Source organism: Coptis chinensis, chromosome 4 (assembly GCF_015680905.1).
Source record: "Coptis chinensis isolate HL-2020 chromosome 4, ASM1568090v1, whole genome shotgun sequence".
Taxonomy (NCBI): Eukaryota; Viridiplantae; Streptophyta; class Magnoliopsida; order Ranunculales; family Ranunculaceae; genus Coptis; species Coptis chinensis.
The window spans coordinates 28,649,456-28,664,393 of record NC_141459.1 but is presented as its reverse complement, the minus strand read 5'-3'; the positions used below and the strand labels follow the sequence as shown (position 1 = coordinate 28,664,393).

At 36.0% G+C, this 14,938-nt stretch overlaps 2 protein-coding genes across 2 annotated transcripts; both read right to left on the bottom strand.

Moving 5' to 3' along the window:
* Positions 1–8,652: 8,652 nt before the first annotated feature.
* On the bottom strand, positions 8,653–10,027 carry LOC147503042 (uncharacterized). The gene is made up of 4 exons (XM_086604695.1): positions 9,545–10,027; positions 9,395–9,454; positions 9,223–9,301; positions 8,653–9,128 (listed from the first exon to the last, which is right to left on the bottom strand). Exons 1-4 carry the CDS (start codon positions 10,025–10,027, stop codon positions 8,653–8,655), a joined length of 1,098 nt encoding a protein of 365 aa, XP_086460821.1.
* Positions 10,028–11,067: 1,040 nt separating this feature from the next.
* On the bottom strand, positions 11,068–12,056 carry LOC147503041 (L10-interacting MYB domain-containing protein-like). Its single transcript, XM_086604694.1, has 2 exons — positions 11,730–12,056; positions 11,068–11,448 (listed from the first exon to the last, which is right to left on the bottom strand). Exons 1-2 carry the CDS (start codon positions 12,054–12,056, stop codon positions 11,068–11,070), a joined length of 708 nt encoding a protein of 235 aa, XP_086460820.1.
* Between the last annotated feature and the right edge of the window lie 2,882 nt (positions 12,057–14,938).

The window sequence follows — 14,938 nt, the reverse complement described above, 5'->3', positions numbered from 1 at the left end:
CATTGACATTTGAAACTTCTTGGAGGGTGACTTTACTGAACACTATTAAGTCATCTGCATACATCATATGAGTAATGCCTGGAGCTCTTCTAGCTATTTTAAGACTAGAAATGGAGTGAGAGAGTTCAGCTTTATTGAAAAGTCCGGAAAGAGCTTCAGCTACAATGATGAAGAGGTAAGGTGACAGTGGGTCACCTTGCCTAATGCCTCTTGATGGTGTGATGGTCTGAAGAGGAATGTCATTGAAGAGAACATTATACTGAATTGTGGACATACAAAAATCAATCAACTGACACCACTTAGTTGAGAAGCCTAGTTTATGGAGAATTTGAGCTATAAAGGGCCACTCCACCCTATCATAGGCCTTGGCCATGTCTAACTTAGTAGCACACCACCATTGTTTATGTTTCTTCATAGAATTCAGTTTATGCATAGCCTCATGAACAACCCCTACATTATCTCCAATATCTCTGTTTGGGGCAAATAAACACTCCTTGATGGGGGGATATGAACTTGACAAGAAGAGGTTTTAACCTATTAGCAAGAATTTTTTATATGACTTTATAAGTTACATTGCAAAGACTAATAGGTTGAAACTGTTGAATCTTAGAGGGATTGGCAAGTTTAGGTATGAGAGAGATAAAGGTTTTGTTGAGAGAAGACCCAAACTGCCCATTTCTAAAGAAATTTTGAACCACACTTATAACTTCCTTACCTACCACCTTCCAGAATTTCTTATAGAACAAAGGTTGAAAGCCATCAGGCCCTGGAGCTTTTAGGCTACTCATTTTTTATCACTACTTTATGAATCTCTGATGGAGAAGGTATGGCAGTAAGATTGGTGTTATCAACTTCAATTATACATGGGTGGAACAGAGAAATGATATCTTCATTGACAGAAGGTTGTGAAGAGGTGAAGAGTTCAGAATAGAAGGATATTATTTCATTCTCTATCTCTATTGGGTCGTTAGGCCATTCACCTCTCTCCAATAACAATCTATTGATAGAGTTCTTCTTTCTTCTAAAAGATGCATAAGTATGAAAAAAAACTTTGTATTCTTATCTCCACTCTTAATTCTTGTGTTTCTAGAATTTTGCCTCCAATACCCCTCTTCTCTCAACAATAATTCTTCAAGAAAAGCTCTCAAACTAATAATAGAAAGGGTGTTTTCTGGGGTAGGAGGAAGATCATATCATTCACTTCTGCAAGTTTTCTCTCACACTTCCTCATTTGAAGAAAAATATTACCAAAAGTATGAGTATTCCATGTAGCCAGGTCTCTCTGAAGCTTGGAGAGTTTAGAATTGAGAACAAAAGAAGGAGAGCCTGAAACAACCATGTTCTAGGAATTAGTGATGACATTACTGAGAGAAGCATCTCTTAACCACATCTCTTGGAATTTAAAAGGTCTTTTTTGTTGGGAGGATTTTTTTATGAGATTTAAGGATAAAATGAGATGATCAGAAGCCCCATTTGGGATGTGTTGAAGGAAAGCTTGTGGAAAAATATTAAACCAATCTACATTGGCTAAAGCACGATTAAGCCTTTCCTTGATATTAGCCTTTCCTATTATATTATTGCACCAAGTATATTTAAGACCAGTAAAGCCTAAATCAATGGGCTCAAGATCACAAGTCAGCTCCTGGAACTCAGACATAGCTTTTAGATTAACCTTAGCCCCTCCCAATTTTTCATCGGTACTAAGAATAGCATTGAAATCCCCTCATAAGAGCCAGGGACCATCACAGTAGCCTTTAACAGTTCTAAGATGATCCCATATTAATCTTCTTCTATTTGCAATAGGGTGTCCATATACTAGAGTAATATACCAGTCATAACTGGTAAGGTAATTAGTGAGTTTACTTGTTACCTTACTATCACACCCCGAATTTCGAGAGAATTCGGAAAAAATAATATTTGTTCCCGACTCTTCGATTTTCGAGGTGTGATGCACTTTCAACTCCTAAAAACCCATAATCAATTTAAATACGCGGATAATTAAAAACCAATAAAAAATTTCAAATAAACAAAAGTCCTCTTCATTACAAAAATTCACAAATCCGATTAAGTTACAAATCTCCTTTCAACCCTTTTTAGTTATAATTACAACTGAAAATATAAAACAACATTTGTCTAAACTAAAGTCTATTACACCTTAAGGGAAAACAAAACATATCCTGAATGCGACGTTAATGCAAACCAAGCAGCAACCAACCTTCTTCAATATGAAACCTGTCAAGACTTATCAACTATGTTAATTTAATGAATACACCCGATAAACAAACATGCAAATCGGGTCAGCATTACAAACAATGCTGGTGTGAGTAGCCCTAAAATATAAATTATACTTATACATATATATACACAATCCATAAGGCATTTAGTTCCTCCACCGAGGCACCTTAACTTCCAACGACTAATGCAACATTTTTAATTACCAAAAAATTAAGGCAGGTAGTTCCTCCACTGAGGCGCCTTAACTTCCCACTAACCACACAACAAACCATACGAAAAATAAATAAGGCATGTAGTTCCTCCATTGAGGTGCCTTAGCTTCCTAACAATAATACAAAGGCATTTAGTTCCTCCACTGAGGCGCCTTAAGTTCTAACTAAACTAATAACCAGCCAAGCATAATCTATATTTACCGTATTTCATGCTCAATTATAGAGTGGGTCGTCTCTGCACAAGTAATTAGTTTGACCCACCCTTCTGCAAAACCATATACAATCATATATTTAAAGATATATCATTAACCAACATATTACCATAATTATATTATTTAAGGCTTTCTTTGCGTGTCCCTAAAATCACGTCGTATCTATGTCTTATCTAGTTTCCCTGGCTACCACAATCGCTACCCAACGCCGAATATGTACATTCACATGCCCCCTCACATAATGAACCACTCCGGTGCGTAGCTACCCTAAGCGGGATATCGATACCAAGTAACCCTCACACGGAAAGCCATTAGGTGAGTAATTGCCACTATTCGGCATAAAATATCGCGTCTCGTTCTAATTTTTTAACGGAATAATCAAGCCACTATTCATTCTTTTAAGGGCATTCAGAATTACTGAAACACCAGAAGGGCCAATCAAATTACTTACGCCCGAAGGGCCATTCAGATTCACTGAAACGCCAGAAAGGCCAATCATATCACATACGCCCATCACAAGGGCCAAATCACATGAGTTGTGGTAGCTAGGTTCTAAGATTTTTGTTATGTAATTTATTCCGGTGTCATACATTTATATCTCATAATCATTTCACTATATCACGTGCCAATATATTATTGCACTAATCCACAATCCCGTGGGAAAATATCCACAAATACTATACTACCTCATAGTAGCATCTCACATATATAATAATATATGGAGCGTTTATATAAATTTCTCAAAGATATTGCATTTAATAGATATCATAACATATGATATCATTTAACATAACAACAATTTCCACATACCGCATAATATCGCAATTTCTCCAAGCGTGTCGCATAACCTTTTTATAGCGTTTTAGGAATATTATGTCTCCTAACATTTCAATCTCGTCACTTGTCAAAAATACACAACATCAACGTCAAATCTTTCTTAGATAATGACTAACCAATTATGCAGGCTTCCGCACCATTTTAGCATTTGATTTGTTCATACAATTTAATATATAAAAACGTAGCTTAATTAAACAGTCAACAGTCCACAATCAAAGCCCAAAACCAAAACTCAAAAGTCTACATATTTAAAGACCCCATTTGGATCTATATTAAGTCCTATGGACTGGCCCCAAACAATTAAGTGATTCGGCCCAAAGAAAATAAAATAGATCGGCCCAAAATAACTAATGTGGTTTGGCCTAAAACAAACTAACCAAATTGGCCCAAGGAAACTAATCTAATCTGGCCCAAAACAAAAGGTTAATTTCGGCCCAACACTAACAAAATAGAACTGGCCCAAAGGAAAACCAACTAAGGCCCAAGCCCCACTAATAGGTTTCAGCCCAAGGCCCAACCGGTCATCTCCCTCAACTTCAGCAGTTCCACAAGCCACCAAATCAGCCACCACAACCTCCACTCATCACCCCTCCAAACATAACCGAAAATGATGAGGGGAAAAACCCCCACTACTTTAACAAAATCGAAAAACTCAATTCTTGAATTCAAAATTCTTCAACCAACTAGATCTGGGAATTCTCGCCGCCATTAACAGCTTCCTAACAATAATACAAAGGCATTTAGTTCCTCCACTGAGGCGCCTTAAGTTCTAACTAAACTAATAACCAGCCAAGCATAATCTATATTTACCGTATTTCATGCTCAATTATAGAGTGGGTCGTCTCTGCACAAGTAATTAGTTTGACCCACCCTTCTGCAAAACCATATACAATCATATATTTAAAGATATATCATTAACCAACATATTACCATAATTATATTATTTAAGGCTTTCTTTGCGTGTCCCTAAAATCACGTCGTATCTATGTCTTATCTAGTTTCCCTGGCTACCACAATCGCTACCCAACGCCGAATATGTACATTCACATGCCTCCCCTCACATAATGAACCACTCCGTGCGTAGCTACCCTAAGCGGGATATCGCATACCAGGTAACCCTCACACGAAAGCCATTAGGTGAGTACTGCCACTATTCGGCATAAAATATCGCGCGTCTCGTTCTAATTTTGCGAACGGAATAATCAAGCCACTATTCAGTTACGCCAGAAGGGCCATTCAGAATTACTGAAACACCAGAAGGGCCAATCAAATTACTTACGCCCGAAGGGCCATTCAGATTCACTGAAACGCCAGAAAGGCCAATCATATCACATACGCCCATCACAAGGGCCAAATCACATGAGTTGTGGTAGCTAGGTTCTAAGATTTTTGTTATGTAATTTATTCCGGTGTCATACATTTATATCTCATAATCATTTCACTATATCACGTGCCAATATATTATTGCACTAAGCCACAATCCCGTGGGAAAATATCCACAAATACTATACTACCTCATAGTAGCATCTCACATATATAATAATATATGGAGCGTTTATATAAATTTCTCAAAGATATTGCATTTAATAGATATCATAACATATGATATCATTTAACATAACAACAATTTCCACATACCGCATAATATCGCAATTTCTCCAAGCGTGTCGCATAACCTTTTTATAGCGTTTTAGGAATATTATGTCTCCTAACATTTCAATCTCGTCACTTGTCAAAAATACACAACATCAACGTCAAATATTTTTAGATAATGACTAACCAATTATGCAGGCTTCCGCACCATTTTAACATTTGATTTGTTCATACAATTTAATATATAAAAACGTAGCTTAATTAAACAGTCAACAGTCCACAATCAAAGCCCAAAACCAAAACTCAAAAGTCTACATATTTAAAGACCCCATTTGGATCTATATTAAGTCCAATGGACTGGCCCCAAACAATTAAGTGATTCGGCCCAAAGAAAATAAAATAGAACGGCCCAAAATAACTAATGTGGTTTGGCCCAAAACAAACTAACCAAATTGGCCCAAGGAAACTAATCTAATCTGGCCCAAAACAAAAGGTTAATTTCGGCCCAACACTAACAAAATAGAACTGGCCCAAAGGAAAACCAACTAAGGCCCAAGCCCCACTAATAGGTTTCAGCCCAAGGCCCAACCGGTCATCTCCCTCAACTTCAGCAGTTCCACAAGCCACCAAATCAGCCACCACAACCTCCACTCATCACCCCTCCAAACATAACCGAAAATGATGAGGGGAAAAACCCCCACTACTTTAACAAAATCGAAAAACTCAATTCTTGAATTCAAAATTCTTCAACCAACTAGATCACGGGAATTCTCGCCATTAACAGCCTTCGACCCCCACTCTACAACACTCAACCATACCCCCTACAATCAATTCTCATACAACCAAAACAACTACCATATAAATTTGATCGAACCCTTCCTCCACACTAGATCGCGCTGCAATTAACGATCTTCTTTCACCTGCAACAACACTCTCCAGCACTCACTCACAACCCCCAACTGTTGGTTCAACCCCAAACACCTAGTTATGACCACCTGCAAATTTCGATTAGTAGTCCTAACGATTTCTGACTCGCACCGCCATTAACAGCTTACCCAAGCTTCGACAGAACCCAACCAAACCTCAATTCACATGCCCAACACTTTACAATAATAATCAAACATTCTTCAACCATACCACAACAATAAAAGTTCACCCTACAGCCAAAGAGTTTAAACAAATACTAGTAGAACGATTCTTGGCGACGCCATTAACGGCCTTTCAAGCTCCAACAGTTCAACAAATCAACTTCTAGAGTTTTAGTAATTAAAGAAAACAACACATAGCATTTAACGAGTTTGCCATTCAATATGATGAGAGAAAAATAACGACATAGTAAAAAGAGAACAAAAACTGAGCGGAAGAAAAACTCGACAATAAATGTTTTTATTAGTAGACGTAAAACTCTAGTTTCGATAAAAAGAAAAAACATAACTACTCACTTAATTAAAAGCTCCACGAATTTTTCCCTAGTCCGAATCGTCGCGCTCCAACACTCTAGCAAGTGAGCTTTTATCTCTGCCTCCATTTTTATTTTTTTTTTATTTTAATCTTAAAAACCATATTCTCTGGAAAAAAAATAAATATATACCTGGGTTTGAAACTTAAGCCCAACATAGACTCGGGCCCAGAAATCAGGCCCACATATCCCAAATCCAGTCCAACAAATTTTAAATTAATTAATTAATTAATTACTAAATAAATAAATATGTATTTTAAATACGGGCGTTACAACCACATTATGAGATGTTCCAATGATGTCAGAGAAATATTATCCTTATAGAAAATAGCTAGTCCACCGCTTCTGCCCATAGCCTCGACCACATATGAATTTGGATAGGAGAGAGTCTTCTATAATGTCTTTACCTTGTTGTTATCCGCCTTAGTTTCTACCAAAAAGATGAGGTCCGGATTCTCCCTTCGGACCAGGTCCTTTAGAGTCAAAACTACCGAGGAGGTGCCCATTCCCTGGCAATTCCACAACAACATTATATCTGTGGTGGCCCATTCTGGGAGGCCACCCTTTCCCTATTCACTACCTGGTAACTGATAGACTCCTCACCAACTGTTGCCCTAACTCTACTGTTGTTACTCTTCTCTGTGCCAGCTGCGTACACCCCTACTGACCAAGTAATCTTGCAACAAGAAAATCCACCAAGACAAAATCAAAACCTGCAACTATACAACTCAAATCCTTGAACAAGAAACCACAAAGTACTAAACCGATTGAAACTCAGAAGGAATCAAAACATAGGTCACAACCAACTTCTCGAACTCGGAGGAAATAAACATTCAATCACTTTTTTACCACCATCCAAAAGGCTTATCAAAATGATATTCGCAGATTGATTGGAACTAAAATTTGAGTACTGTTTCTGTCTCTGATCGATACTGCAGCAAAAGCATCCAAAATTGGTGTTTCATGAGCTCAGACAATAAATTCGAGAAAAAACTAACAATTCATTGCAAGAAAAATCCTAGCTATCAATGGAAATCCCCTCTCTACATCGATTCATCCCCAACAAACAAGCTGAAAATTGATTAAATAAGGCCTAGTTTCCTTTCTGCAAAGCAATTTGTATCTCGTCAGAACTCATTAATTTCCTCCCCAAATTACCGCTGATACAATCACACACAAACAAAAGATACACCTCCACTACAAACTTTATTAAGAAGAAAAGATAGTAGAAGCTGGAAAATCAATAGGAATAGACAATTCTGGAGACCCTAAAGATGGTGAAAGAAAGTGATTGAATTAATTAGCTGACCGGATCAGAAAACATCTTCCTATATAAAATGATCGGAGTTGGTCTGGATCTGATCGGAGTTGGCTTGAGTTAATAAGCTAAGTCATCCATGAAACTGAACACTCCACAATCCTGTCTTTCATTTTCAACTCCACTCGAAGTGAAAAAGTTCCCATTCCTCTAAAACTACTACTTCTTCTTCTCCTTCCTTTTGTTTTCTTGCTGAATATAATGGTGGGATTGGTGGAAAATACAAAGAAAATCCTAAAAGAAAGTAGGAGAAAATCGTTATTCCACCGTTGATTTTAATTCGAAGCACATTGAGTGACATACAACAAAACTAGGATTCAAGTTACCCTGTTTTATGCCATATTAAGTTCCCACTTATTTGACTAATATGGTTGTTTTCCCTTTACTTTTCACAAACTTGAGGTGGGTTAGAAAGTTTGGAAATTTCTGGAAAATCTAAAGTGATTTGGAGAGTAAGTGGTTGTTTGGATCCCATTTTTTCAAAAAATCAGTTTTTCTCAAAAAGTGTTTTTTTGAAAAAATATTTATTCTAAAAACAGTTTTTGAATAAACATGTTTGGTTGAGATTTTTCTTAAAAGCTATTTTTAAAAAAAAAAATTTTTTTCTTAAAAAATAGGAACCAAACGTATTTATTTAAAGTCCAAATTTGTGCGTGAAAAAATAGTCAATCTTAATAAACTGAACTTGCTCAGATAATACAATAAAAAAAGTTATTACAAACTGTTCAAGTTATATAAAAGTTAAAAACAACCCCATATCATTAAATTGATTGATCAGTAATACACTCAATCTCTTGCACTCCATAAGTTGTGTGCAATTGAATCCCTTAGTAATGAAGCTTGGCGTTGGTTAACTCTTTGAACACGCGCACTTGGTCGTGATGCAACCACCTCCACTTGGTCATTTTCTTCACTTGGGACGTTTTCATCTGCCATATTTTCATACCTAGTGAAAATCCAATCATTTTTTCCTTCCAGACGAATGTAGTTATGTAACACACAAGCTACAAATACAATATCACGTTGCGTCTCAAATGGATAGGCTGGCGCAAATTTAAGTATCAGAAATTGAGATTTAAGAACTCCAAAACAACGCTCGATGACATTTCTAAGAGATGAATGTCTATGGTTATACAACTCTTCTTTAGTTCTTGGTGGATTTTTGCTCCCTCTATAATCTTGCAAATGATATTGAACTCCTCGATAAGGAGCCAAAAACCCTTTTGTATTTGCATACCCAGCATCAACAACATAATACTTGCCTAGTTCAAGAACAAAATTAGAAGTAAGTAAATAATTATATGATAACGTGGAATGCATATGAAATAAATTAGAAATCAACATAAATGTATATACCTTCAGGTGGGTGAGGAAATCTAGCATATGGGTCTTCTAGTGTAGATTTTAGCACACGTGCATCAGCTGTGGAGCCTTCCTAACCGGCGTATACATAGCAAATTTGCATGTCAAAAGTACAAGCCACCAAAACATTTTGTGTGATATCGTTTTTCCTATTACGAAAGCTAACTTGCTGATTTAGTGGAAGATTAGCAGGTATGTGAGTACCATCCAAAGCCCCAATGCAATCCTATAATTTTCAAATAGTCAATTATGTCAGATACATAATACCAAATAAAAAACACATGACTTTAAACTAAAAACAATGTTTATAAATTACCTTGAAAAAAGGAAAAAACCTTTCATTATTTTGAGTCTTAGGAGGCATATTAGTTGTAGGAGGGTGAATGAACTCTTTTAATAAGGATAAAACTACATTTAGAACATTGTGAAAATGGCGGCTAATTGTTTCACCGGAATGCTGAAATCGTTCTTGAAAAATCCGATTTGACGCACAGTGACCCATAGTATATAAAAACATTCCTACTTGTTCTCGTACACTAATAGTAAAAGAATCTTGTAGCAACTCTTTATCTTTGAGAATTTTGCAAAACTTCACAAAAACAGGCTTATCCATATGGAACATTCTGCGGCATCGATCATTGTGCCCCTCTAAAACCTCATTCATATAGGCACCACCACTAAGCATAGAATCATTACAAGGTTGCTTGTCAAAGCGCCTTCCAATTATACCAATAGCATACGCAATCACCTGTTCTATGAGGTGTTCTTCAATTTCATCTAGCTCATCATCGAAATCCATAATTGAAAAATATCTCACCTATTAAGAATACTCATCATTATTCAATAACATACAACATATGCTCATCATAAGAATACAGCATCACGACAAGTTCGTATTCTTTTCACACCACATATGATATTACTACTTACTAGTTCATTCACATTTCATGTCATGTGTTATATCAAGAGAATGACATGAAACTTAAATAAATTAATAAAGTGAGTTTGATGGCTAGGATAGAGGAATGGGGGGAGATTGGAAGGAGAAATATACTTACCAATATGTCTTGTTCGTTTAATTTGATATGAAGAAGTCACATTAATGTGTACATATTGATGATGTAAAAAAGAATCAATTAATCAAAGGTATAATTAAGGTGGTGTATGTTCTGTGCATGTGATTCCATCTTTAGAATCTCACAATTATAGCAAGCAGATGAATAAGGAAATACAATTTAATACATGACGAGACAAACCAAAGAGAGCTTCATAAATTTAGTGTCTTGAGGGACAGATCACCTATTCTACAAGATGCAATGGCGTGAACAACATCCACATACACTAAACAACTCAATTACACTTTGCTTCATGAGAAACCAAGGCCAACCCCCTCCCATGAGTCAACTACCATCAGATTTAATAAAAAAAAAACAAATAGGATCACAAGTGAATGGCGAGTTACAAGAGAGATCTCTGACAGGAAAGAGGTTCAAGTCACAAGTATTTTTTCACTGACAGGAAACACACTGCATCATATATCTAAGATGTAGCATGTCTCATATATGATGATATTAACATCACTTTCATATATCATACTAAACAAACATGCATCAATTAATAAAGCAAAAAAAAGGGGAAGAAGAAACTGAAAAACCCACTAGACAGAGAATTTTCCCAAGACGTTCAAACCAACTAAAATCCCAAATGAACATAGACATCATAATATCTAAATCATCAAAAAGGAAGATTCTTCCAGCTCAACACACGACTAAACTTAAATAGTAAAAAGATGGAACGTCACAATCGTTCTAAACATATATAACATAATTAAGAGAGCCTCTAAACCATAGTTGGTCGAGAAAGCTCCCTCCTTAGCCAATTTAAACGACGATGTGGCTTAAGAGACATAAATGCTTCCCTAGCATGAGATTTTTCAAACAATTCTATTGCATCATAGATCTTTTCTTCTTCAATGCCTTCTAATTCCTCTAGCGTAGTAATACATATGATCAAGCCATAAGGATCATCAACCGATCGAAAATAAGATGCCCTAAACCGATGTGCCTCAGCTAGCTCTGTTACAGCTTCAGACAATTCACTAATATTGGAAGCCTTTTGCTTAACATTAGTTGTTTCTCTTCCCTTGTTTGCATCTTTAATAACACTTCGCTCGTGATCAGGTGAATGCACAGACTCTTCTTTTTGTATAACTGGCTCATCCTGTAAAGGCAAAGACTCACCATTTGCCCGACCTTTTGTGTGTCTTCAAGTATGTCGATCGAAACCCGTTCTTGATTTGGTTGTCGGTGGTACGACTTCCGAAATTTTCCTTCAGCAATTTTTCCATCACATAGAAAAGCCATATGATCATACAGGGGAAAGGGTGATTTTTTAAAGCATTCTGCATCTAGATGTGCCTGTGTACATTCTTTTTATTAATAGTCTAATAACATCAAAATCTTCCAGATATGGATATAAATTTTCCAATAAACATTACGTACCTTCAAGTATTCATCCCAAACAACACTGCTAGCGGTGAACACACAAGTAGTCGGATCCCACCCAAAACCAGATAAACTAGTAAGTGCCTCTGCAACTTTGTATTTTGACTTCAAATTATTCAAGCGGTTACTTACTTGATCCATATTATAGTCACATTGTGACTTCTCGTTGAAGTCTTTCAATATATTATTCCAACCGACTTTGGTGAACCCATTTTGAGTGACATTACCATCTAAAGTCTCCTTAACCACCTCATCCGAAAAGATCACATCAAGGTTGTCATTCCAATTTGCATGTACTTTTCCAGAAATGGTACCTTTACTCATCTATATATGGTGACAACAACTAATGATCAACTCTCAAGTAACGATGAACATGCTATATCATATTACAAGACCAACAAGTAAAGATGATATCAAGAAACTTTCAAAGAGGAAAAGGGAAAGGAAATATGTGACCAAAATGACAGTCCCAATAAGAAAAGTATTCATAGTTTCTAAAAATGCATATCAGTTAGCCTGCCACCACAAAAAAACTTGTCCCATCCCACAAAATGTTGGGATTTTGAGACCTCAGCTCCTAGGACTAAGTAGCTAGAAAAAAATCAAAACTTTTAAGTAAGAAAAAACAGTCCATATACACACTACAAAACAAATTACAAACAACTGCCAAACTACACACAGCGTGAACACACAAATTCAACGACCAGGCTCCTACAAACACATACATACACAACATGAAGCTGCAACCCAGATCCATACTACTAACCCCACACGTGCCCATGTACATACAATATGTAAAAGTAAAAAATAACACAAATTTAAACAAGCCCAACAAGTATAACTACTACACAACCTCAGATTTCAACAAAACAAACAACATTACAAACATTTAGAACAACCCAAGTGATCAAATCAAGTTAACAAGTTATAAAATTACATGTAAGTTCTTGTTGCACAAAGGCAACAAAAATGCCAACGGAACCCACAGATTTAACCAAACACATCTTTTATAAGCAGAATTCTCAAATAAAAATATCTTCTTTCTCCAAAACATGGTGATCAGAGTGTGTTTAAGGAAAAGTCTTCCACAATATATTACGTGAAATCAACCTCATCCTACTTAGGAAATATCATTCCTAACCAATATAGGACGCCCACTGCAAAGGGGTATCTACTCCATCTTTACTGTACCAAGTAAATGAAATGAAAGTATACTGTGCAAGTGTGTGATGATTGAGATTATACAGATCCATAGATGGAAATCATGTAATGGATTCAAATAAACAAAAAAAAAATCGCGTTTTTAAGTTCTTACCTTTGGAAATCGAGTGAGAGATCGAGAGGAGAGATCGAGATCGAGATCGAATAAAAAAAAGAGGGTTTTATCTGGAGAAAATAACCGGGCCGTCACTTTGTCTCTCGTGCAGATAAAAGAAAGAGAGAAAAAACAGTTTTTTTGTCTTAAAAAACAAGTTTTACCTAATTATCAGAAAACTAGTTTTTCGGACCATTAAATGTTTTTTGGATGAAAAACAATTTAAAAAAAAATAGAGACCAAACGCATTTATTTTTTCAAAAAACATTTTTTGACTAATAAACACTTTTTGCCAATAAATAAATAGGATCCAAACACCCCCTAACGTTTTCTTCTACCTACATAAAAAAAAAAAACACGATTTTGTTTAAGATGGTTTGCTTGGAAGTGAAGAGTAATAATAGATATTTGATTTCACTGATTTTTTTTTTTGAAGGGAACCAATTTGTGTATGTATATATAGTATTAGGCACTGCATCTTTGGCACGAAATTCCACTTTTTTATTTGCAATCTTTTTTCAACTTTCAAGTAGTTACATATTTTTATTTGCTGCCTGTTTTAAGTAGAACATTTTATTTTCTTAATTAGACATTTTGAACAATTTCGAATACAAATTCTGCTTTAAATGAAGGAAAACACTTTTTAAGGTTAAATAACCTAACAGTATATGATATATTAAACTCATACCAACATTACCAACATATTTCCCAAGCTTCGTAGAAGGGAGAGCTAGCAGATCGAGCTTGAAAGATCAAGGAAAGTCGTGTTAGCAAATTTCTTTTTTCAGTGGCAAGCTAGAATTTCGAAGCATACAACATATTAAGCTTTTATTTTTTTTTAATTACAGATATGGACATTACACTTTCCTTGTACACATGGGTAAAGCAAAGCATATGCTTGCATGAATCAACTACTTGTTCAAAAGTGCAAAACACCTTGTAAAGGTGTGATTTAGTTCCACCTAACAAATATAATGAAGGGGAAAATGGGTTTGGAAATGGGAAAGACCGAGTTCGTTGTTGAACGAATTGCCTACGTATCTATCTCTCACTTCTGGGAGGAGAGTAGAATCAGGTATGGCGTAGTTCATATAGGGGGTATTTATCGCTGATGAACGTGGAGATCTATCCTACACGTGTACTGACAAACACAAATGTATGGTTGAGATTGGGAAGGAGTGTTATAATGGTGTTCTTCTATAATGATGGGGAGTGGTTACAGTGGTTCGTAATTTGCAGTAATGGAATGTGTAAGTACGGCTTTGACAATGATTGCTTCTAGAAGATAGGTGTGAGGATGTACAATACAATACGCTCTGTGTGAGGATGTGTGAGTTGATCTGCTCTGGAGCGATCTCGTAGCTCGGGTGTGTGAGCTAATGATGTAGGTCGCTCTGAAGGCAGTTCGGAAAATGAGGTCAGAGGTTGGTATGGTATTTCCGCTATGCTGGACATGTGCTTGATATTCCTGAATGAGAATATCACTCCCTCACACACCTCATAAAAAAATATGCGGGTATTCTTTGTGATATGAGAGGACATATCGTTATAAATGAATGGAGTAAAGTGAGTGACATAAAGTTAGTAAACCTTAAGTTAGAGATATGAACTTATAATAAAACTATAAGGATGTCTACGTGGCATTTGGTTGAAGGGTTATATATACGTGAGAAGCAATAGTTCTTTTAAGAATTTGTTTGAAGATTTGGTAGAATGGTTGTTAGAGAAAGCATTGTAGTTACTAACGTGCAAATTAAATGTATATAGCCCACTAGCAGTGATCCAATCCAGATCCAATAAAGATTAAACAAGAATAAAGCTGTGAAGATTAACAAAGGAGGAAAAATATCCTCTAGAGTTTTCTCTTATTGATGTCCAAAACAAATCTACA

What these genes read in the sequence shown, in the direction of transcription:
- LOC147503042 (XM_086604695.1), bottom strand. Translation starts at nt 10,027, where the DNA reads ATGGATTTCGATGATGAGCTAGATGAAATTGAAGAACACCTCATAGAA. An exon ending in ATCTTCCACTAAATCAGCAA is followed by an intron (nt 9,302 to 9,394) that starts GTTAGCTTTCGT and finishes TACGCCGGTTAG; the next exon opens with GAAGGCTCCACAGCTGATGC. An exon ending in ATTTCCTCACCCACCTGAAG is followed by an intron (nt 9,129 to 9,222) that starts GTATATACATTT and finishes TTCTTGAACTAG; the next exon opens with GCAAGTATTATGTTGTTGAT.
- LOC147503041 (XM_086604694.1), bottom strand. Translation starts at nt 12,056, where the DNA reads ATGAGTAAAGGTACCATTTCTGGAAAAGTACATGCAAATTGGAATGAC. An exon ending in TTTGGGATGAATACTTGAAG is followed by an intron (nt 11,449 to 11,729) that starts GTACGTAATGTT and finishes TTGCCTTTACAG; the next exon opens with GATGAGCCAGTTATACAAAA.